The sequence below is a fragment of the Pan troglodytes genome, chromosome 2 (genome assembly GCF_028858775.2).
Source record: "Pan troglodytes isolate AG18354 chromosome 2, NHGRI_mPanTro3-v2.0_pri, whole genome shotgun sequence".
NCBI lineage: Eukaryota > Metazoa > Chordata > Mammalia > Primates > Hominidae > Pan > Pan troglodytes.
This window is the reverse complement of record NC_086015.1, coordinates 43,282,022-43,307,650: the sequence shown is the minus strand read 5'-3', so window position 1 is coordinate 43,307,650 and position 25,629 is coordinate 43,282,022. Positions and strand designations below refer to the sequence as shown.

General features: G+C 45.7%; 1 protein-coding gene across 4 annotated transcripts in view; it reads left to right on the top strand.

The window, feature by feature from the left end:
- CX3CR1 (C-X3-C motif chemokine receptor 1) overlaps positions 1-25,629 on the top strand; it is a 131,256-nt gene that overhangs the window by 94,112 nt on the left and 11,515 nt on the right. The window contains exon 4 of one of the 4 annotated variants that reach the window (XM_063805104.1): positions 8,003-8,161. Coding sequence is in view for 1 of the 4 variants with exons in the window: in XM_009444829.4 (XP_009443104.1) it covers positions 18,928-19,014 (87 nt within the window). In the remaining 3 variants the exon portion in view is untranslated. Of the gene's footprint in view, positions 1-8,002; positions 8,162-18,886; positions 19,015-19,349; positions 19,581-20,586; positions 20,670-25,629 lie in introns of those variants that run through there. The other 3 variants (XM_009444829.4, XM_063805105.1, XM_009444830.5) reach the window with 3 other exon arrangements.

Sequence of the window (25,629 nt, the reverse complement as noted above, 5' to 3'; positions counted from 1 at the left end):
GCTTTTTGAGGACTCTCCCAGCTGTTCTCCATAGTGGTTATATTAATTTACATTCCCACCAAGAGTGTACAAGAGTACCCTTTTCCCCACATCCTCTTCAGCAGTTACTGTTACCTGTCTTTTGGATAAAAGCTATTTCAACTGGGGTGAGATGATATCTCATTGTAGTTTTGATTTGCATTTCTCTGATAATCAATAATGTTGAGTGCTTTTTCATATATCTGTTTACCATTTATATGTCTTATTTTGAGAAATGTGTATTCAAATCTTTTGCCCATTTTTAATTGGATTATTAGATTTTTTCCCATAGAGTTGTTTGAGTTTCTTACACATTTTTTAATTAACCCCTTGTCAGATGGGTAGTTTGCAAATATTTTCTCCCATTTTGTAGGTTGTGTCTTCACTTTGTTGATTTTTTCCTTTGCTGTGCAGAAGCTTTTTAACTTGATGTGTTTTTTTGTTCATTTGCCCATTTTTGCTTTGGTTGCCTATGCTTGTGGGGTGGTATTACTCCAGAAATTTTTTGTCCAGGCCAATGTCCTGTAGAGTTTCTCCAATGTTTTCTTATAGTAGTTTCATAGTTTGAGGTATTAGACTTAGTCTTTAATCCATTTTGATTTGATTTTTGTATATGGTGACAGGGGTCTAGTTTTATTCCTCTGCATATGTTTATCCATTTTTCCTAGTACCATTTACTGAAGAGACTGTCTTTTCCCCAGTGTGTGTTCCTGGCACCTTTGTCAAAAACAAGTTCACTGTAGGTGTGTGGACTTCTTTCTGGGTTCTCTATTCTGTTCCATTGGTCTGTGTATCTGTTTTTATTCCAATATCATGCTGTTTTGGTTTTCATTGTTCTGTAGTATAATTTGAAGTCAGATAATACATTCTGACTTCAATTATGTTCTTTTTGCTCAGGATACCTTTGGATTTCTAGGTCTTTTGTGGTTCCATATAAATGTTAGGATTCTCTTTTCTATTTCTGTGAGGAATGTCATTGGTATTTTGATAGAGTCTGCATTGAATCTGTAGATTGTTTGGGGTAGCATGGACATTTTAACAATATTGATTTTTCTAGTTCATGAACATGGAATATCTTTCCATTTTTTGGTGCTCTCTTCAATTTCTTTCATCAGTGTTTTATAGTTTTTATCGCAGAGACTTTTCACTTCTGTGGCTGAGTTAATTCCCAGGTGTTTAATTTTATCTGTGACGTTGTAAAGGGATTTTAAAAATTTCTTTCTCAAGTTGTTCACTGTTGACATATAGAAATGCTCTGATTTTTTATGTGGATTTTGTATCCTGCAACTTTACTGAATTTGTTTATCAGTTCCAATAGTTTTTTGGTGGAGTCTTTAGGTTTCTCCAAATATAACATCATATCATCTGCAAATAAGGATAATTTGACTTCTTCTTTTCTAATCTAAATGCCCTTTATTTTTTTCTCCTGCCTAATTGCTCTAGCTAGGTGAAATTCTTTCTTCTGCTTGATCTAGTGTACTGTTGAAGCTTTTGAATGTATTTTTTATTTCATTCAATGAATTCTTTAGTTTCAGAATTTACATTTGGTTCTTTTTTATGATATCTATCTTTTTGTCAGATTTCTCATTCATATTCTGAGTTGTTTTCCTGATTTCTTTGTATTGTTTATCTGTGTTCTCTTGCATCTCACTGAGCTTCTTTGATATTATCATTTTGAATTGTTTTATGTGATTTCATAAATTTCTTTTTTCATTGGACTGTGTTGCCAAAGTATTGTGTTCCTTTGGAGGTGTCTTTTTTCCTTGCTTTTTCATGTTCCTTGTGTCCTTACATTGTTATCTGTGCATGTGATGTTTAAGTCACTTTTCCTAATTTTTTGAATTTCCTTTCATAGGGGAGGAATTTTTCCTGAAAATGTACCTATTGTGTTGGTTGGGTAAGGCACTTTAGCTTTGATTCTGAGTGTGTGCAGTAGTGTAGTCACCTATGATTTCTTCAGCTGTAAACATCATCTGTGATGTCTGTGATTTCCTCAGTGGCTTAGGGTGCAGTTATTAGTGGAGGCTGTGGTGAAGTTTTGTTGGGGTTGGGGACACCAGGTGGGCCAGTCCTGAGGCCCTGGTGGGGGCATTAGCAGGCTGAGTGTGCCTATCCTTGGGCTCCAGGGTGACATATACCAACACTGTTTTTAGTGGGTCCAGGTGGGCTGATTCTTGGACTCCAGGTGGCTTGCTTAGGAGCCAGTAGCTGCAGTGGCAGGCTGGGCAGGTTGGCAGGTCTTCAGGCTCCTTGGCAGCAGGCATACTATAGGCCATTGCAGTAGCAGTGGTAGGACAACCCTCAGGCTCCCAAACAATTTGCACTGGTGTTGGTGGTGGCTGAGATGGGTTGTTCAGGAAAGTGCCCAGGCCAACAGGTGGCACGTGGGGTGGTATCAGCTGTGGTGATGATAGCAAGTTGGGTTGTCCTGCCTTCTGCCTCCCAGGAGGCATGCTCAGGTGCCAATGATGGTGGATGGTGCTGGGTGATCCCCAGACCCCCAGAGAGCATGCTTGGGCACTGCAGGCATATGGAGCTGGGCCAGGCCGATGGGTTCTCAGGCCCCTGATGGTGTTTGCAGGCACTGGCTGTGGTAGGCAGGGATGGGGTGATTCTGGATCCCTGGTGAAATGCTCAGATTGGGGCAGCAGTGGCTGAGCTGTGGCCCTGCTACTAGGATGGACAGGGTTGCTTTCAGTGGCAGCAGCCAGTCAGGTGGCTGGGGAGTGCAGATTTCACCTCCAAGTGGCAGCTGCAGTCAGGGTAGCCTGTCCTCCAGGTACTTGTAAATGCATAGCAGCTCCACTGCTGGGGGCAGCAGGGTCACTGCCAGTGGCTTACACTTGAGTCCTGGCAGCAGCCCCCAGCAGTGTCCTTTTGTCCTTTTAAGCCTAAAGGTGGCAACAGATTGTTCTGCTACCACCAGTGGCACAGTAGGAGTGCAGTTACTACTGTGAGGTTTAGCTTACTGCACTAGTCCTTGTGGTTCCTCGACTTGCCCATATCTGTATAAGTAGCCCTTTATAAATAAACCATCCCTGAATTTTCCTAAGTGTGTTATCTATTTTCACTGACATCCGTACTAGACATAGCTATTGTGCCTCCCCAGGACTCCTCAACCCTGCTCGCCTTCTGAACCTTATCTGCTTGTTTCCAGACACAGCATTCCCAGGTGGCTCATGCCATCTCCAGGATTGTCAAGTCTAGGCCTCCACCTTCCTTGTCTCATTTCCCCAGGGATGATGGCTGGGCTTTGGCACTGCCTCCATCATGCCCACAGCACTGGGAGACACAACAGCTCTGGTTTCTAGGCCTGATCTGCCTGGACCCATGGAGGCTCTGATTTCCCCAGTGGCTAACTAGAGAGCCTAGGTAACACAACCTGAAAGTTCAGGGAAGTTAATGCTCCATAAAGAAAATGTTGACCTGGCCGGGAGCGGTGGCTCACACCTGTAATCCCAGCACTTTGGGAGGCTGAGGCGGGTGGATCACCTGAGGTCAGGAGTTCAAGACCAGTCTGGCCAACATGGTGAAACCTCATCTCTACTAAAAACACAAAAATTAGCGGGGCATGGTGGCAGGTGCCTGTAATCTCAGCTACTTGGGAGGCTGAGGCAAGAGAATCACTTGAACCTGGGAGGTGGAGGTTGCAGTGAGCCAAGATCGCACCATTGCACTCCAGCCTGGGGGACAAGGGTGAGACTGTCTCAAAAAAAAAAAGAAAAAAAAAGAAAAAAAAAAACAAAGAAGAAAACGTTGACCAAAGAGACATAAGAGAAGAGAAAGGGGTGAGGAATGAATTGTTGTCCTTTGTTTCCACAGCCAACAGTTCCAAGAAGCAGTGGTTCCAGGGGCTTTTTAAGCTTCTTAGAGACAGGGTCTCACTCTGTCACCCAGGCTGGAGTACAGTGGCATGATCATGGCTAACTGCAGCCTCGAACTCTTGGGCTCAAGTGATCCTCCCACCTCAGCCTCCTGAGTAACTGGGGCTACAGCTGTGTGCCACCACACTCGGCTAATTTTTTAAATTTTTTGTAGAGATGGGGTCTCACTATGTTGTCCAGGCTGGGTCTCAAACTCTTGATGTCAATTGATCCTCCCACCTCAGCCTCCCAAAGCATTGGGATTACAAATGTGAATTACTGCAGTGGGCCATTCCATGGGCCTTTTGCAGAGAGCCTGCATAACCAGCTACATTTCCTGCTGTAGCTATGGCCAGCTCAGGAATGCACCACTCTGTGTTTGCTTTCCCTCTTTCCCTGCCTCACTTCACTTCTTCCTGCACTTTGTTCCTGTTGAATTTCACATTCTGATATGGCATCACCATGCAGGCTTTGCCTCAGCCTCTGTTGCCTAGGGAAGGAACTAAGCAAGCCCTGATGGAAATGGTGCTATTCCTTGAGGCCCAGTTGTAACGCACATTCCTCCAGAGGGGACTTGCCTTTACTTCACCCAGTATTCTGGGGTACTTCCAACGTGGGACCTCTGTGTTTGATTGGCTTTTTGGCCACACAGGAAGTGTGAAATTCAGCCCCAATACGCATGAACACAGGTTTGTGGCTGAGAGTTCTGGAGAGGACTTTTCTTTTTTTCTACTCACTGGAGCCAAAGCCAATGTAGGCATCGTTATATAATTTCCCCTCTGTGTGGAAATGCGACTGGGGTGGGACTCTTACTTCACTTACAAAGGGAGCTCCCCTTTGGGGATACTGGTTTTGTTTGGGCTTCAGATAGAATCTTACCCTTCCTAGCCCAGAACTTGTCTTTGTCTTCCATGTTGCAGGCACATGACCCATGAAGGCCAGGCTCCCGGCCTTAAGGGGCCACAGAGGGCCCAGGGCGAATGTGAGCTCCAGCCTTTCCTTCACCCACCAGATTTGCATTCTGCCTCTGAGGATTTTCTTTACCTTTTTTCCAGATCAACCATTTATTTAAAAAGGTATTTTTGAGTAATTATCCAGCATCCTAGGTGTTCTATATCAGGAGGGGGTCCTCTAGACATTCTTGCACCTCTATTATCTGGAAATTGCTTCTTTTCTCCTTTTTTTCCCCTCTCTCCCTCTTTCTTTTCCACAGGCCATAGTCTTCCATCCCTCCCAGGATATGGCATTGGTATGTCTCAGAGGCTTCCAGACAGACTCACTGGAATTCAAAGTTCTGCATCCACCCTTAGCCTAGCTCAATACTTCATGCAGTACATCTACAAGAGAATGCCCTGTCTCCTAGAACTGGGTGATCTGGCAAACAGAGGGCATGCACACCAGCGGTGTAGAGCTGGAGAGGTTCTAGGGGAGAACATGGTCACTTCCTCTTATTGTACACAGCAGCAAACTGAGGCACAGCATGTTAGGGCTCAGCACTCCAGCCAGCCAGAACCTGCTTCTGACATACAGCTGTGAGAAGGGTTAAAAGAATGACTAAAAAGCAGTTTTGAAAATAGCTGTCAATTTCTACTCCCAGTCAATCTGTGCACAGCTCTTATTCACCGTGAAGCGAAAACATATACAACGTACTATTCACTCAAAGTGAAACTCCAAATGAAGTCATACATTGAACCCCAGTATCGCCCATTGTTAGGAATCAATGACCCTGAGTAATGGAGTTTCATGAAGCCTCTGTGTGCCAGCTGTCCATGGGAGGGGGTTTCTGAAGGCCTTTCTGGCTGGTCCTGCAGCCTAGGTGTCACCTGAGTGGGTATGCCTTTGTGGCCTGGTCATTCACAGTGTGGGATCTTCAAAGCCTACCAGTGGGACATGAGTTTCACGTGCAAAGCTGAATTCAAGGAACCCTTGAGATGGTTCATGCAGTTTTTCCCTCTGGGCCTCCAGTGATAACTCCAGACAGCACAGGGTCAGGTGTTGCCCCCTGTGTCTGGCTGCCTTACCCCTTGCCCAGAACAAGAGTAGGGCCCACAGACATTTCCCAGGACACTGGGGAGCCTGTCATGTGGACCTCCTGGCTTCATCCTTCCCCCAGCCAGGGCCTCTGACCTCTCCACTCCTGTGTCCCTTCCCCCAGGAGAATCTCTGCCTCACTCAGTATCCGGCAGATCCCTTGTTATTCTTGTGCTTTTAGAACTTTTGCTGTTTTTGGCCAACTTGAATCAACATTACTGTCTCCTCGAGCATTTCTCTGCCAGGCAGGGGACTAGGAAAGCAGGACTGCAGGGCCTGCTCATTGGGCTCTAAGATGTGGGTGAATTCGGAGTGGGACTGTGTAGGGCTCCCACTGAGAGGAGGGCAGGGGCCCCTTGTCAAGCGGTTAGCTCGTCTTGTCAATAGGTCCTCAGAACATCCCTTTCAGTCTCTTCTCAAAGAAGCCCTTTCAAGCCAGGCCCTTGCTCTTCTGCAATCGAAGTGCTTGACTTTTTCTGCTGTTGCTCACATCCGGCCTGTCAAGGTTGTTTTCTGCCAGCCTAGTTGTCCATGCACCCCATACTGTTCTCATGGACTCATACCCGTGAGGAATTGGAAGGTAAGGGCGAGCACCTCAGCACGCTGTGTGGGGCCCCTAGGGTTGCACCTGGGAGGAGCAAGGCCACACGTACCTGCTGTCAGCTCCTATGCTCCCATCTGGCTGGAACCAACCCCAAGCTTGGGGTTCATGCACTCCCCCATGCACTCAGCATCTACACCCATCACCTGGCCTCCTGGTCTTCTGACCCTGGGATCTCCCAAAGAACAGAGCAGAGCCAAGGCTGGCCAGGATGAGCGCAGTCTCTCTGAGATGGGACCTGAAAACAGGACCACCCTTGGCAAGGAAGGAGGCACACAGAGCGGGAATCAGCCAGGCCTGGCTTCGAGTCCTGCCTGGGCACTCCCCCACAAGGAGACTGTGGGCAAGTGACTTCCCTTCCCAAGCCGCTGGGCTGCTCCACAGCAGAAATGTGGCAGTGGCGCACCCCTGAAGGTTGCCGTGGGGAGTGAGGATAAGGCATGCAGAGTGCCCGGCTCAGACTGGACGACAACGACGGCCAGTGGCAACTTCTCTCCTAATTGTGCAAGCAAGCAGTCATGGACAAATCCTTGTGAGATTGACTGTGTGTACACCAGGACACAGCTGCACAAACACCATCCCTACCCTCATAATGCTCCAGTTTAGTGGGTGAGACAAACATTAAACACATCCACACATAAGAGGATGGTGATGAAGTGTCATCAATTTCACAAAGAAGAAATAATGGACTGAGATAATTGACAGAGTGGGGGACCTAATATAGCTTAGGGGGTCACAGGAGGTCTCTATAGAACAGACTTGCTGCCTAAGGAGCTACCTAAGTAGTGAGGATGGAGGGGAAGGGGTCAAGGCTGGAGGAAGCTTAGGGCGTTTGAGAACTGAAATGAGTTCATAGTGGCTACACGTACCCGGCCCATGTAGGTAATTTAAAATTTTCTGGTGTGATTGAAAAAGCAAAGGGAAATAGGTAAAGTTAATTTTAATAAGATATTTTATTAAATGTAAGGCATCTAATGTAAGGCATATTATATAGTTTCATCATGTCATTAACATAAAAATTATTAATGAGATAGTTTACATTTCTTTTTAAATACTGAGTCTTTAAGAATCTGGCAAATATTTTACATTTATATCACATTTCAACTGAGACTAGCCATATCTCAAGGGCTCAATAGCCACATGTGGCCAGTGACCATCGTATTGGACAGCACAGCTGCGGACATCATAATATTGCAACCACTACTCCCAGGAAAGACTGGTTCACTGGCACAGGCTTCAGACACCTGCCAGAAGTGCTTTAGAACAATATTCCAGGAAGCAGCTAGCACATACAGCAGCTTTACGTGAATTACAGCCAGGTTAGGTCATAGGCTTGGCCTAGAGCTTGACCTAGACCTTAGTTCACTCTCATAGTACAGCAAGTGCATACCCCCTCTTGGGGGCCCTGAGTATGCCCTCATTAGTCTTTCCAACATTTTTACCCCAAAGAACTGACTGTAACTGGTCTTTTGTTTTGTTTTGTTTCTAGCTATATCATTACCTCCAGATATTGAAAGAGGACATCTGAACCTGTGTGATGTGGTAGAAAGAAGATTGTCTAGGGTGTCAAAGCAGACAGATGCCAGTTTGTGCCCATCCTTTACCAGACTGGTGCCTACAGTGAGTCACACTTGTTAAGTACAGTGTGGTAAGTAAGAATTCAGGTTCCAGAGTCAGACTGCAGCTCCAGTTCCTGAACTGTGTAATTTGGGAGAGACACTCAGCTTTTCTGAGCCTCCTTATCCTCATCCGTAAAATGAGGACAATTACTAGCATTGCTGGAGGATTAAACAAAATAATAAATAGAAGGCACTTACTTAGCACAGGTCCTGGCACATGGTAAACATTTAATAAACAGTGTCTATTACTATGTTTTACCTGTTATTATCTCTGTGCCTCTGTTTTCTTGGTTTTCAAGTGGAGACAATCATCCCTAAAAAACCCTGCTTTGCAGGATTCTGTGTGGCTTATGAGAGATGAGGAGTATGAAAACACCTTGTAAAACCAGGAGGCCTTTTACAAAGTCAGAAGCAGCTCCTCGGTGCTACAGTCTAGTTGAGGGTCTGACTTTAGGAAGTCACAAGGAACTTAGAAATGGGAAGGGGCTTCCACCTGACAACAGCAGCTCTGCCACTGGACCGGGTCTTCCAGCCTAGCTCCACCACTCTTCTCATGGGTAAACTCTGCCTTCATCTCTGTTTTCTCATCTCTCACACAGGCTGAGAACACCCAGCTCTCAGGCTGCCGGGCTGAGGGTCAAATGAGTCCCTGACCATCACGTGCACAGGGCCTGACCCAAGGCGGGTGCTCAATCCCTGGCACTTGCTCTTGTTGCCTTAGAGGGGACCTTGCTGCCCACACCCGTCTCAGCCCAGACCTGGAGCAGCAGTTCGTGTGATTACCACAAGGGGGCGCCCCTAAGCTTTCCATTCACTGGAACCATTTCATTGAACCTGTCATTCAGCCCTTCCTTCCACATCCCTACTGCTATCCTAGAGCCAGGAGAAAGCCCTTTGGAAAGGAGCTCTGCAGACCCCGAAGGCATCTGCTGTAGGTTCAGTGACTCTTAGAGAAACAGCCCTGCTTTCCAAGGCCAAACACTGCATGTAGGTAAATTTGTGACCTGTGGTGGCCCTCCCACCAACCTATCAGCTGAGTGTCTTCAAGTTACTTTTCTAACTTTCTTGGGCCTCAGTTTCCTCACCTGAAAGGAAGAGTTGGAAATAATCACTCTTGGTGCCTGTGGGAGTGCTTTGTAAACCATGGAGTGAGCTGCACATGTGTTTCATAACTGTCCTTTTCATTGTTCCTATAAACCAAAAAGTATCTGAGACAGGTCTCAATAAATTTAGAGATTTAGTTTGCCAAGGTTAAGGATGTGCCTCCCAAAAAAGGAACACAAAATCCCAAGAACAACCTGTGATCTGTGCTTTTTTCCAAAGAGGATTTTGAGTGCTTCAATATTTGAAGAGGACAAGTAGGCGGGAGGGGAAAGAGGGAGCATATGGTCACATGTATGGTCACATGACTGAATCTACATGTTGCACGTGAAAAAAGGCAGAATACCAAAATAGTCAATTATGGGCTGGGCGCAGTGGCTTACACCTGTAATCCCAGCACTTTGGGAGACGGAGGCTGGTGGATCACTTGAGGTCAGGAGTTCCAGACCAGCCTGGCCAACACGGTGAAACCCCATCTCTACTAAAAATACAAAAACTAGCTGGACATAGTGGCAGGCCCTTGTAATCCCAGCTACTTGGGAGGCTGAGGCAGGAGAATTGCTTGAACCCGGGAGGTGGAGGTTCCAGTGAGCTGAGATTGCGCCATTGCACTCCAGCCTGGGCAACAAGAGTGAAATTCTGTCTCAAAAAAAAAAGAAAAGAAAAGTCAATTATTTATTCATCTGGTGCTCAGCAAATGTTTACGTAAGATAAAGTAAGCATAGCGCAGCTACCTGTGGAGACACCTGGCCTTCTATCTGACCGTTATTTTGTTGTTGTTGTTTATTTATTTGTTTGAGTCAGAGTCTCGCAGTGTCCCCCCAGGCTGGAGTGCAATGGTGCGATCTCAGCTCACTGCAACCTCCGCCTCCCAGGTTCAAGCAATTCTCCTGCCTCAGCCTTCTGAGTAGCTGGGATTACAGGCGCCCACCACCATGCCTGGCAAATTTTTTGTATTTTTACTAGAGACGAGGTTTCACTATGTTGGCCAGGCTGGTCTCAAACTCCTGACCTCGTCATCTGCCCACCTCGGCCTCCCAAAGTGCTGGGATTACAGGTGTGAACCACTGCGCCTGGCCCTATCTGACCTTTTATCTGTAGCTATATGCTTAGGAACAAAAGGAAGGCAGTTTATTCTGTGACTCAGCTTCCAGCTTAATCTCTCCCTTTGGCAGAGTGAATGAAGGTCCCGAGATTTTATTTTCCTTTTACATTCACATTTAGCAGATTGTACCACGTGGGATTCCCTAATATGAAAAAAGAAAGTGAAAACTTGCCTGTCAGCTGCGACTGTGATGTTCCCACACACTGTGACCATGTTTGGAAAAGGCTCAAACAAGACCACTCCACAACCACAAAACTAAACATCCCCACCTCTGATCGGCATGAGGGATTGCTGCTTCTTTAGCAATGATGACTCTAGCCCACTTCAATCCCCCCAGATAAAATCCACTAAGACACTCAGTCACTGAACTGCCCCTGTTTTTTGACAGTGCCTGATCCAGAACTGCCCCTGCTTCCTGAATCCTCCCTTAGACGTGTCCAGCACAAGCCCCAGCTCCCCATTAAGGACATGCTCCCTGGTTCCTTTGACATGTGTCTTCCCTTGCTGCAGTAAGCTAAACAAACCTAACTTTTAAACTCTAGTTGTTCCTCATGGTCTTCAGCCCACAAACTATGAGAAATAATTTCACCCTGATTAATTGACATTAACTTTGGAGGTCAGTCTCCTTGGGCTTTCATAACAAAATACCACAGACTGGGTGGCTTAAACAATAGAAATTTATTTCTCACAGTTCTGGAAGCTGGAAGTCTAAGATCAAGGTGTCAGCAGGCTTGATTTCTCCTGAGGCCTCACTCCTTGGCTTGCAGATGCCGCCTACTTTCTCTGTGCACATACATCCCTGGTGTCTCTCTCTTCTGATAAGGACACCAGTCCTGTTGGATTAGGGTCCCACTCTTATAACCTCACTTAACCTTAATGACCTCCTTAGAGGCCTCATCCCCAAATATAGTCATATTGTGGGTTAGGGCTTCAAAATATGAATGGGAGTTGGGGGAAACATAATTCAGTCCATATACTTGGATTTTAATTTTTTTCTAAGAATAGTAAAAAGGCCATTCAGGAGAGGAGAGGGACAAGATTGCCCACCAGTTTCAAGTAGAAAAGGGAGTTGTCACTCAGAAATTCTTGCCAAGCAAGTGGAGTAAGAGGGAACCAGGACCAGAGACAGTGCAATGAGTTCTGAGGGGACAGCTGCGCTTCAGCAAAGCCCCAGAGAGCCCAGAAGGAGGCTACTCTGAGAGGCTCCACTAATGAGTGAGGCTCTTCTACCCTCTTGACCCTTTGTACAACTTGGTCCCTCTCCTGGCACATCCTGCCCAGGTGAATGCATCCACCAAGACTCTTAGGAAGAGATTGCTCCTTTGTATCCCCGGAACACAGATTTCTATTACCCTCATTACCCTACTCAGAGCACCATATGAAGTGCTTTACACATGTCACCATTAATCCTCATGCCGACTTTCCCATATAAGTTTACCCTGATTTTTTTTTTTTTAGACGGAGTCTCACTCTTATTGCCCAGGCTGGAGTGCAGTGGTGCAATCTCAGCTCAGTGCAACCTCCACCTCCCGGGTTCAAGCGATTCTCCTGCCTCAGCCTCCTGAGTAGCTGGGATTACAGATGCACGCCACTGTGCCCGGCTAATTTTTGTACTTTTAGTAGAGACGTGTTGGTCAGGCTGGTCTCGAACTCCTGACCTCAGGTGATCCGCCCGCCTCGACCTCCCAAAGTGCTGGGATTACAGGCATGAGCCACTGTGCCCGGCCTGCCCTGATTTTAACAATAAGGAAATTCAGGCTTAGAGAAATATCTCACCCTAAGCCACACAGCTTGACAGTAGCAGGGTCAGGATTTGAACAAGGAGAGTGGGATTCCAGGTAATTGTGGGCCGGCTGGCTCATCACAAAACTGTAACCCAAAGGCTTGCCAGATTTGCCTGCACACACCACTTCCTCTGGGGAAATGCAGCTACCACAGATGTCCGTCAGCAAAGCCAAGTGTTTTGAGTAAAACCAATGAACCAGAGGGGAGCTCTGAAGCCAAAGGGCTACCCACCAGGTGGGGCCATCTCTGCTGATTGGCTGCTCCGCCTGCTGCTCCTGGACCTGGGGGTTGCTGGTGAGAGCCAGAGATACCAGGAGGGGGAGACAGAGCTCAGGGGATAGAGGCAAGGCAGCTCACTCCTGTATCTGATGACTGTAGATTACCTTAAGTTTCCTGAGCTACCTGGAAGAGTGGAAGCCAAAGAGAGACCATTAAGGGAAAGGGTAGAGACCCTGCCCTATTCATCTTTGTATCCTTAACAAACAGCCCTGAGCAGAAGGTAGGCAGGCAACATGTGCTTTCTAAATACCTGGCAAGTGAGTGAGCAAGGGTCAGGTTGGAGATGCATTGCTTGTGTACAAAAGTGTGACACATAATAGTGGCAATTACCAATAACTATTAAACAGTTAATGGGGCAAGTGATGGTTCATTTGGGAATAAAGAGGCACTTTTGTTTTAGTCTGCAATGAGCCTTTTAGGACTTCTGCCTCAACATACTGAGGTTTAAAAATAATTCAACCCAAGCTAGGTTCCCAGAGAATGACAGACACATTTTCACATATGAATCACAGATGGATTTCACTTATTTAAAAAAAAAAAACACACACACACACATTAAATCATCTCTCTCACACACACACATACGTGAGCTTTTGAATATGACAACTGTTGCTTAATTCATATCCTAAGTTGCTTCCTTTGGTGAAATGTCACCACCCAGGAATTACAGCCATGTTGCCGAATGTGTGATTTCAACAAACATCAGCTTCTTCCTGGGACCCAGACATACACTTAAGCTATAGAATATGTACTGGCTTCAAGGAAATATACCTCTCAGCCTCTTTTGCATGTGGGTAAAATTAATTCGACATTGTAGATTTACAAAATCTTGATCATTGATCTAAAACACTTTTGAAAGGAGAATACGTGAACCTTCCATTTGACCCATTCAAATTATTGAAATATATACCTCCTTGTGCCCAATTCAGTTTCAAGGATATTCCAAATTTGTCGAAAATAAATGTGCTGAAGGCACTAAAACAGTCTGAAGTCCATTTACCAAGCAGAGTGTCAGAAACTTTGGAGTGAGCATGGCATCTCCATTTGGCTCTTTCTAAATTGAAATGTTACTGCAGGTTCCATCACCAAGTGTATTGACCGAGTGAAATGACTCAGCACTGCTTGCTGGACACCAAACACTCCCTCCTGGCCAAACGGTCACTTGAGGACCTACCACCTGCTCTACCAACTACATCTGCATGACAGTAAACAGCAAAATAAATACCTTCTACAGCCACGTATAGATTAGGTCTTCATTACCTTAAACATAGATAAAACTGTGAGTGTGATTTATATAGACAAGAGTCTTTTGGCAGCTAGATCAAGCAGAAATAAATATTGATATTTTGTTTTAGAGTCAAGGAGATTAGAAGCTGGCTCTGAATAAAATACAGATTGTTTTACTTAGCACAGCCATTTTGTTGTTGTTATAAAAGAATAGAGATCGACAAAAGTACCTAAGAAAGGGCTTCTTGCTATAACCACAGGTTGACGGCTGTGCAACACTCTCCAGCCCGGCTTCCCTGTATTCACTTGTAGCCACAACTACAATTTCATACTGTTTAAGTTTTCATTGACAATGGCAGCCAAATATCTGCTTATTTCAGATATTCTGAATGCTAAGAAAGTAGATGGTCAGATGTTTCTTTCACAGCCTTTGCTATGTTTGCATCTTGTACTTTTGAAACAAGTTTCAGTTCAGGTAAAGGATTACTTAATCCTCTAAAGGATGAAAAAGTGTAGCTGAGGTGTCTAAAATTCTTGATTCAAGTTTGTCCAACTGAGAGAGTTTATCAGGACCTAATTTGGCTCACACTGGACCCAGAATCCCACCCCCCAACTTCATTTGTGGTCCAATTATAGTCTTATATTAAACAGTATCCACTGCAGCTCCCAAATATCCATAAGATCACCTGTTATTAGTCTCTTCATGTCAGTGAACCTGCTGCATTTGTGTCAGCAAGTGCAAGGCTGCCTCTGAACTTGTTCCTCACCTCTGCACTGTACTATAAGCCCCTTGGCTTTTGTTTTTGGAATGACCCTTTGAAATAAGTAAAATCCTGAAAGCAATAGTTTAGGAAATCTACCTGTCACTTCCGTAGTCACACAATGCCACACGTAAGGTTATCTTGTAGGTGCACTTATACCCTGGCCAGCTGGCTAATCTGGCAGCTTATTTTTCAATATCTGGCCAATGATACAGACTCATGAGTTCTGATACTTTATTGCCCTAGTTATTTAACGTTATATTATCTGTACAGCGAGGACCGAAAAGGCTGTTTTAAAGCTGTTTGTGAGAGACAACTATTATTTTCCTTATTTTTTAAAGCAGACTCTCCAGAATATCAGCAAACAATATAAAGACATTTTGGCAATTAATTTGAATTACCTGTGTATTTCAAAGGGCTAAAATGGGCATGTTTTAAAATTCAAGATTGTCGTTCATTTATTCATTTTCCATTATTCTTCCATTGGTAAGTTCCACTTTAATGGAAACACATGCCATATTTGGTGAGAGAGCAGATTTTTTAATTTTTAAATTAAAAAAAATGACATATACTGTCTGCAGACAGATATTTTTAAGTATTGCAAAGCAAAAGTTGAATGATGCCTAAAAAATAGTTTATCCTAAGTACTCCTGGAGTTCCTTGCCAGGTCCTGTTTGCTATGGTTCCAAAGGGGAAGTGCTTTTAATCACTGTTGAGCAGAATTTATGAAACAAACCTGAAAATTGCCACAGATGATGTTAAATGTAAACATTGGGACAGAAGGAGGTAGTAAATAGCACTTACTTTGTCTACATTTACTCCTCTCCAACTTTCCATTTTTCTTTTCTTTTCTTTTAAGATTTGGAGTCATTCTTTCACCCAGGCTGGAGTACAGTGGCAGGATCACTGCTCACTACACCCTTGAATCCTGGGCTCAAGTGATCCTCCCATCTCAGCCTCCCATAGCTGGGACTACAGGTCGGCACCACCACGCCCAGCTATTTTTTTTTTTTTTTTTTTTCTGTACCAGTGAGGTCTCCCTATGTTGCCCAGGCTGGTCTCGAACTCCTGGACTCAAATGATCTTCCCACTTTGGCCTCCCAAGGTGCTGGAATTACAGGCATGAGCCACCTCCAATTTTCTATTGGCCTCCAATTTTCTAAGTCTGATCTTTTCTCCTCTTAGAGGGAGAAGATCTTTTGTCCTCTTAGGGGAGAAGAGGAAAGAGAGACTTTTTTTCTGCTTCTGAAATCTCCCAGCATATTGCTTTCGACTTGTCAATGGCAACACAGCCTTTGGATGCTCACTTGACCCTCAACGTGTCTGGTCCTTTACAATTCTATGCATTTTCCTGTAGCGAGATCCCTTCTCCGTCTTCCACCACCCACTGCTTTGGCTCCCCTCTTGCTGTTCCCTGCCTGCATCTGGGCAGGAAGTTCCAATCTTGACTTGACCCTTTTTCAGCTGTGTGGCCTAGGACTCATTGCTCTTTTCTCCCCATTTCATCATCTGAAAATGGAAAAAATAATACCTGACTAGAAAGTGAAAGTCAAAAAGAGATACAATGGACAATGTGCCTCGCACAGGGCCTGGCACGGAGAAGTCCTTGATGTACGTCTTTTCCTTCCCTTTTATGCAGCCGTTGCCCTCACACCCACCCATTGATTGATTTTTCTGAAGAGACTACTTTTGTCATGTCACCCTCTAATCCCCAGACTTTAAACTGGGAGGTAGCAGAGTGGTCTGATTAAGACCTTAGACAAGGGTTTCTTGTCTGGGTGCAGTGGCTCACGCCTGTAATCCCAGCACTTTGGGAGGCCAAGGTGGGCAGATCACTTGAGGTCAGGAGTTCGTGACCAGCCTGGCCAACGTGGTGAAACCCCATCTCCACTAAAAATACAAAAATTAGCCAGGTGTGGTAGCAGGCTCCTGTAATCCCAGCTACTCGGGAAGCTGAGGTGGAAGAATCGCTTGAACCCAGGAGGCGGACCTCAGCACTTCTGCCTGGGTGATGGGAGTAAATCTTGTCTAAAAACAAAAACAAAAACAAACTTAGACAATGGTTTCTCAGCTTTTTTTTATCACTCCCCAACAAGTCCTTTTAGATATTATATTCTTTTGTGTGTGGCGGGGTACATAGCGTGTGTATATGTTTGTAGGTTACATGAAATGCTTTGATACAGGCATGTAACGTGTAATAATCACATCAGAGGAAATGGGGTATGCATCACCTCAAGCATTTATCCTTTGTGTTACACACAATCCAATCATACTCTTTTAGTTATTTGTAAAGGTAAATTAAATTTTTTTTACTATAGTGCCCCTGTTGTGCTTGTTAATACTAGGCCTTATTTATTCTAAGTATTTTTTGTGCCCATTAACCACATTATATATATATATATATATATATATATATATATATATATATAAATTTTTTTTTTTTTTTTGAGATGGAGTCTCGCTCTTTCGCCCAGGCTGGAGTGCAGTGGCGCTATCTCGGCTCACTGCAACCTCCACCTTCCAGTTTCAAGCGATTCTCTTGCCTCAGCCTCCCAAGTAGTTGGGATTACAGGCACCCGCCACCACGCCTGGCTAATTTTTATATTTTTAGTAGAGACAGGGTTTCACCATTTTGGCCAGGCTGGTCTTGAACCCCTGATCTCGTGATCCACCCACGTTGGCCTCCCAAAGTGCTGGAATTACAGGCGTGAGCCACCATGCCTGGCCCACATTACATTCTTACTCACCTCCCCCTACCATGGAATTTTATTCCACAGATATGCTATTGGTTTAGCTACTATATGTATATCTGTGTTTTCTACATAAAGCACAAGAACCTTCCAGAACCAATTTTCTCCACCTTGGAAGTAATACCACCTCTACTAAGAATGCACAGCATAGACCATAAAACCTCAATGCTAAGTTCAAATATTGGCCCTACCACACATGAGCTGTGTGGTCTTGTACAAGTTACATAACTTCTCCTCCTTGTCTCAAACTCCTCACATATAAGATAAGGATAATAATAGTACCTGCGGCCACACACAGTGGCTTAAACGTGTAATCCCAGCACTTTGGGAGGCTGCGGCAGAAGGATCACTCAAACTCAGGAGTTCAAGAGCAGCCTGGGTACATGGCGAAACTCTGTCTCTACAAAAAATACAAAAATTAGCTGGGTGTGGTGATGTGTGCCTGTAGTTCCAGCTACTTGGGAGGCTGAGGTGAGAGGATCGTTCGAGCCCAGGAGATCAAGGATGCAGTGAGCTATGATCATGTGGCTGCACTCCAGCCTGGATAACAGAGCCAGACCCTGTCTGAAAGAAACAAAAACAAAAACAAAAACATTAGCACCTGCATCATAGGGTCACTGGGGGCACTACATGAGTTCATGTACATCGAGGACTTAGGACATTGCCTCAGGCAGACCTAGTGCTGCACAATTGCTTATGTAATTATTCCCAAATTTCTCCAGGGCCCACAGAAGAACATGGAAGTATCTTGGTTTGGCAATTAAGGTGAATCACATTCTCACTCTCCTTTTCTGCATCTCTACCCCACATTCCCACAAAGCTTTATTCACACCAAGTCTCCAGTCCTTGCCTGCATTGTGTGATGGGTGCCTGCAGTGATGGGTGGGGACACCCATCACTGTCCAGGGTGTCCCCACCATCCTCACAGCCTCTCTGTCTGGCCTCCTGCCTTTGAGCCAGCCCACCACACTCTCATTTCTCTGCCCAGCAGAAACCAAACTGTCCTCTGCATTTACTGTCTCAACTGGAAGAGAAATGGAGAATGACAAAGAACTTGTGAACAAGGGTCAGCTCCAACAGAGAGTGAAGCCAAAGGGGCTGGGCAGAAAGAGAGATGAAGACGGGGGTCTAAGGAATAAGGCTGCACCAGAGTGAGAGTACGGGGGAGGGGTTGAACAAGAGTTCAGGGAGGAGAGAATTCCCAGCACAGAGCCAGAGACTCCTTTACAGAGGCCCAAGGAGGCGTGGAGGGAGGGGGAAGGCTGCCAAGGCTCTTTCTGTCTCCATGAGTGTGTCAAGAATGCAAAGCACTAATGCTCTTCACTTGGTCCATCTTGCAGGGTTGAGTTTGCAGTGAGCAACCTTGAAGGATGAGCTGACATCTCGCTCAGGGCCAAATAACCGACTTGCTTACTGCTTGCTATAAAATGGCACGTTACCCAAGGTCAGAGTTCCCTTCCTATAACCTCCCCATCCCTCACACATTCACAGGTATCTATCTAAGCCATGGCATCACTCTGTGGGGCTTGGGGGCAAGGCAACTGACACTGGACGCTGGTTCTCATGCTTGCCAAGCATGAAGCCCTGTGCTGCTAGCAGCTGTGGAACATAGCTGTTAGCTTTAAAAGAGGGTAAAATCACGTCCTGGACAGGACAGCCAGGTGAGTTGGGAAGGGAAGAGAGCCTGCCACGGGCACAGGCATGTTGGGGGAAGTGGAAGTGGTGAGAGCACAGTAGGAAGTGAGAAGGGGCAGGCCGTGCTTACCAGGCCGTGGACTTAAACCAGGATGAGAGAACCCCTGGAGGCGTTTAAGTCGGCAGACTTGGATTTCAGGAAGAGCTCTCTGGCTTCTGGGTGGAGAATGGCCAGTGGGGTAAGTGGTGAGAGGAAAGACAGAGAACGGAGAAGGTTAGATGGGCTTGGGAAATTATCCAGGCCCTGGATGGAGGTAGAGATGTGTGCTCATGAACACGGAGGGGATTACTGATGTCGGGCGGATGAGACTGTCCTCAAGAGTGTGGGACAGGAAGAGAGGGAGAGTCTTGGCCAGATCCAAGAAAGGAGCCCTCAGAAGAGGAGGGGAGTCAGAGGCAAGGAAGGGGCTGAGGCAGCCAGCCCAGCTGAGTGGACCCCAGGAGAGGTATCACGGGGTGGGGTGGGGTGGGGAGGGGCCAGTGTCAGAAAGTGGATGGGGAGCGGCCTAACTCTGCTTTTGTCCTATGGCCTTCTGGCCAAAGGCAGGGAAAGGTGGCCAAACACTGAGACCAGGAACAAAGAAAGAAAACTGCTGGTGGACTTCTTCCACCATGAGCAGGCCACCAAGCCCACAGCACTGCACTGCAGCCCCCAGCTCTGTCCTGGGGTTTGGGGAGGTGAGGAGGGGCAAGGTGGGGAGCACACAGAGCACCCGCTGTCCTCGGAACACCACAGCGACTAGAGGTAAGGGAGCACCGGGTGTGGCTGGGATGTGGGCAGCAAGGGGCCAGAGGGGCCTTGAAGGGGTCACAGACCATTTAATGAAGGTGTATTGAAGGCTACCATGGGCCAGGCCCTAGTTAGGGATGGATCAGAATTATATAGCATATGCCAGGGGTCAGGCAGGTAATGAAGTGATCGGAAGGTGGTGAGGCAGTGGCAGTTGAGATTCACGTTGCAGTCGCCCCAAGCTGGCCAGGCCAGGGAGCAGAAGCATGGCTGGATGCCAGAGCCCACCAGGCTCCCCACTGCAGGGCAAGAGTGGCAGGGGGAGAGACTGTGAAAGGAGCATAGGCCAGGTCCTGGGTGAAAGCTGTGTCCTCAGCCTTGACTGATGGGTATAGGGAGCCACTAAATGCCTTGGGGCAGAGAGGTGAGGAAAAAAATATTTACCGAGCATCTACAAGGTGCAAGGTACTCACTAGATGCCTTCAGTACCAAAGCTTCTCAAACTTAGTATGCATATCACTCTTCTAAGAATTTCATTAAAATGCAGATTCTAATTCAGCAGATATAGGGCAGGGCTTGAGGTGCTGTCTTTAATAAGCTCCCAGCGCCTGGGACTGCACTTTGAGGAGAAGAGCTGTGTGTGCCCCAGTGTGGTCCAGTGAGTACTCTGGGCTCCCTCTCGTGGGCAGGGAAGCTGAGGGCCCCATGAGCTCTCCCAGCTTCCTGAAGGCTCCCCATTAATGAGAGCTGACTGTGCTGTGCTTTGCTGACTGCAGGGCCTGCTCCCTGCCCCCCACCTCCAGGTTGGGGTAAGTGGCACCTCTCTCCCTCCAGCTCCTCAGTCTTCCCCGAGGTTTAGGTCTTCCAGGTTTATAAAGTCAGGCCCTCCTGTTGGCAGCTGGCCTCCACCCTGGAGTATCTGAGCTTGCCTGTGGCAGCATCTAAAGATAGTCTCCCTTACAGGAAACAAGATACTATTGGCTAACTCTGCAAATAAAATGCTCTTAGAGGGAAGGAAAGGGAAATACTCGTCTCTGGTAAAGTCTGAGCAGGACAGGGTGGCTGACTGGCAGATCCAGAGGTTCCCTTGGCAGTCCACGCCAGGTAGGTGCACAGGACTAGTTGGGTACCTGTGGGTGGGGTGGAGCAGTGGACAGCTAATAGGTTAATAATGCTTGTTTGCTTACGTGCAGACAATGGAAACCATTTTCCTGGGGATGTTGTAGCCTAAATATGTCCAAGGGGATGGAAGAGTGGAAGGCAAGGGGTGATCAGATCATTTATAATACACTCAACCTGGTGGAATAGTATTAGAAGCATTAGTAATTACGTTTTAGAGACATGGAGAAAAGCTCATGATTTTAAACTAACTGAAAAAAGCATGAAAAATTGCATCTGGATGCTGTTGAGGAATTATTGCTAATTTTTTGAGATGAGAAATTGTATTAAAGTCCTTTTCAAAAAAGAGTCCTTAACTTTTAGAGACGCACACAAGTGTTTATGGGTGAAATTAAATAATTCAATAGAGACATTAAGTGGGAAATAGAGGAAATATTGACCATGGGTTGCTAATAGTTGAAGCCAGGTGTTGGGTATAAGGAGGTTCTCGCTGCTTTTATTTGAAAAGTTGCTTTTTATTTGAAAATTTAATAATGAAGAGTTTTTAAATTTGTATCTGTATTTTAATATAAATATAAATGCACTTAATATAAATATAAAATATGTATAACATTTAGATAGAGAAAAGCTAAAAGATTACTGCGGTTGATTCTAGGAAACTGCATTGCAGATAGTTTCATGGGTTTTTTTTTCCTTTTTCTTCCACTTTTTGTACCATCTACGGGTTTTTGTTTGTTTTTTGTTTTTTTGGGTTTTCTTTCTTGTTTGTGTTTTGTTTTTTGAGACGGAGTTTTGCTATTGTTGCCTAAGCTGGAGTGCAATGGCACAGTCTCGGCTCACTGCAACCTCTGCCTCCTGGGTTCAAGTGATTCTCCTGCCTCAGCCTCCCAAGTAGCTGGGATTACAGGCATGTACCACCGCCTGGCTAATTTTGTATTTTTAGTAGAGGCGGGGTTTCTCCATTAATAAATTCCTGGCACAAATTTAGTGTTCAATTTTGATATATGCTGTTATAACTATTGTGAGGACACTCAGGCTCAGGTTTTTGTGGGTGGAAAACATGGTCTTCAGAAAGAAATTATGAGTACAAGACAGGAGGAAATCCATCAGAGGCCCCAGCTGAGGACTGGCCACGGCTTGTTATTTCTCTTGCCTTGCCTCTGGCAATCACAGCCTCACAGAGCCTGCAATCCTTGCTTTGTGAGTTTATAGCTCAGTCCAGAGAATGGCTAAGAAAGTTTAGGATTCTTTCAACACCCACTCCACAAAAAAAAGAAAAAAAAAAAGAAAAAAAATTAATTTTTGAAATACTTGAGGTAGAAAACTTGAGGCAGAAAAAAATTGAGCCAAAAAAAAGGAAAATTGAACCATGTGAAAGCAGGCAAGAAAGCTTGCATTGCTCGGGGCATCCCAGGCCCAGAGGGCGCTTTGGAGGGAGCTGGGTTTCCTGAGAGGAGGCAGGGTGGGTGACGGACATGTGCTGCAGAGCCTTGAGGACCACTGTGGGTTGGGAATGGGGGCAGTGGATTGGGGTTCAAAACCCCTGGGAATGAGAAATGGGCTCAGGAAGGCTAGGGTGGATTCTTTCATCTTCCTCTTTGCTTGGCTTTATTTTCACAAAGGAAGGCAGGGCAGGAAATAGTCTCAGCCCAACTTCAGTGTGGTTCTTCTTAGTGCTCAGGCTTACCTGGCACTTGCCACACCTCTGGGATGGGAGCACCTACTATCCATCAGCCACGTGCCAGTCTCCACAAAGTCTGCTCCTGAACCCTGCTCCTCAGCTGGCCCCACTTCACAGATGGGGACATAGGCAGCTTGGCTTTGGAATGAGGGAATGAAGTTAGGAATGAAGTCCTGGCTCTGCACTTGGTGACTGTGCACAGGGCTTGCTAAGTCTGTTTCCTGCTTTTAAAATGGAGATTGTCCATCAGCCTTTGAAGCCATGTAATGGGTATGTGTCGACTTTCTGCAAGGATTAAAGGCATGGTATAGAAAGTCCCAAACACACTGCCTGACCCATCTTTGGTGCTCAAGAAACAATATATGTTGTTGTCATGAGGAAACTGAGCCTCAGAAAGTTTGGATACCTGAAAAACACTGACTACTATTGAATGAGGTTGTGAAGAATCCAGAGCTGTAGGGGCAGGAAAGCAAAGAACGTATTAGAGCTGACCCAGTCAGGACGATCGTCTATCCCCTTCCTCACCCCACCCCAGCCCAGGAGGAAGCCTGCCCGGCCCTAGGCAGCTATGGCACAGTGACAATGTCAGGTATGGTTCTCCCTAGCCAGAGACCCTAGCCTCAAAAAACCTCCTTCTTGGGATCCAGGCATCCAACTGCTCCTCCCCAGCCCCAGCCTCTGACCCACTGTCCTGAGTCCAGAGACGTTTGGAACCAGCACCTGTAATGGAGGAGCTGAACAAGGAGGGGAACTTCTGCTGCTCCACAGCAGGTCACGGTCGTAGGAAGGAGTGGAACCAGAATGGCAGAATCCAGATCTTGGCTGCCTTTCCCAAGGACTTGTTCTGATTCCTAGCAGCACAGCCCAGGCATTCCGAGAAGTTGGGCTCTCTGGCATCACTCACTCTGCCCAGAAGAGCCAGGGGAAAGTTGGGGCTTCTAGCTGAACCTTGATCCCACCTGCCCTCTTGAGGGGCTCAGAATCTGCTGGCTGCTTCACAGGTGGGATTCTCACGGCACGCTGGCCACAGCTGATGCTTCGACCCCCTCATCTTGTTTGGCCAAAGTGCAGCTTTTTAGCTTGTGAGTAAGGAAGAAAAGCTGTATCATATGTCTTTAAACATCTTCCTAGACCACCTTTGTTTTTCCCCTTAAAGTGTGCTTAAGGAGAAAATGGAAAGTCTCCTTTCAGTGTGTTGTATTTTGTTTATTGCAAAATACAACACACTGAAAGAACAATGTCTGGGTTAGCAAAGTATTAGATTTAATTTCCCACATTACTACCATCCAGGCTGAGAAAGAGAACCCCAGAAGCCTCTCTCAAGTCCCTTCCTGACCACAGCCTCTTCTTCTCCCACAAAGAGCCACAAGTCTGACTTCTATGGTGATCACTTCCTTGCTTTTCCCTATAGTTTGACTGAATCTACATATCATCCCTAAACAATATAGCTTAGCTTTGCCTATTTTTGATCTTCATATTTGGATTCATACTTTTTGGTTTGGCTCAAGACTAAACTTTTAAAATGCATCCACGTTGTAGGAGATGTACATGCACAAAAATTTTCACGGCAACATTGTCCAAACTAGCAACAAACTGAAAGCCACCTATGTGTGCATTAGCAGTAGAAATGGCAATAAATCATGGACTAGTCACACAGTGGAATCCTACGCAGCAAGGAGAATTAGCAGTCTACAGCCAAACCAACAGCATGGGTGAGATGCTTCCAGAAATACTGAGATGAATTTAGAGATAAAGGCACAATTGGTCCATATCTACAGGGCACTTAATCCAGTGCATCTCCACCAGACAAAATTTGTATTTCCGTGAGCAAGAGTCATTTGCACTGCTATCTGCTATAACCTACGGTGCTGTAAAATTAGCTCAGGCAATAAAAGGGGGAGGTAGCCCCAAAGAGTATGCCAGAAAGGACTCCCAGTAATCTTCAGTGTGTGTCTATTTCAAAGTCTTTCATCATTTTTCCTTGTAGTTACTTAGTGTGGAATTTCAGACCCCTCTCTATGTCCCTCTTCTCCCTTTTCAGCCTTGGCTTTCTCTGCATCCTTCCCCGAAGCCCTGCACTCAGCCTAAACTGACTTTCCTGAACATTCTGGGAGCATGTGGGCTCCTCCTAACTCCACCATCTTCACTGCCTTCTGTTCCTATTTCCCTCTGCCTGGCCTTGGCCCCAGGAAACCTTCCTATGCTCAGACCCTCTGTGCCTTTGTCTTCAAAGCCCACCCACTATTCACTGCCACCTCCATCTTGGTCAACCTGGAAGACTTTCCCCATCCTTAAAACATCAGCTCAAACGGCAGATTTTTTTTTTTTTTTTTTTTTTTTTGTGATATCCTCTTGATCACCCTCCCCCAGTTTTTAAGGAGACAGATATAGAGGTTCAATCCTTGGGCTTCCCATAACTTTTCTTATATTCTGTTACTAAGCAATAATAAACACTTCTAGGAACTGTATCTTAAACACTTTTGCCTCTACAGAATTTAGCACAGTGCCTAGTATTGGTGAAATATAATTAACAAAGTCTTCTTTCAACACAGAGATTCTCTCCACAAGAGGAGTAGAGAAAGAACAGTTTTATTATGGAATAAGCAGTAAACCAAAATATGCAGAGCATTATAGGCCATCTACTAAGAGGTTGCAAGAACAGAAAGAAATCTCCCCCTTTTGTATAGCCAAGTAGATACAACCTGTTACATATATGTTATCAAGGCAAACAATAACTGTTCCTCAAGTAAGAGGTCTTGCCAGCACCGTTTGCCATACATGGTTCACTCTAAATTTACCTGGTAATTAGGGTAACCACTTGTGTTAGCTAACTGGCTCTACACAGAGGAAAATCAAATTTATCTTTAAGACAAGGGGTAATTTTGCAGCACTGAGCAAGGCTCTTCAGTTAGGCTCATACCTTCCCACAGAAACTAGGAGATAGAAGCACTATCTCCCTTAGGTTTGTTTACATTTCAAAGAGATGACGCCCAGGTCCTTGGGAAAGACTAGCCTAGCTCATAAAGCTGACAAAAAGCCTATCTAGTTTCAAAAGGATTTACACATGTTCAAAGAGAGGAGAAAGTATGTAAAAGTTTTCTAGGTGGGCACGGTGGCTCACGCCTGTATTCCCAGCACTTTGAGAGGCTGAGGCGGGTGGATCACCTGAAGTCAGGAATTTGAGATCAGCCTGGCCAACATGGTGAAACCTTGTCTCTACTAAAAATACAAAAATTAGCTGGGCATGGTGGTGGGCGCCTGTAA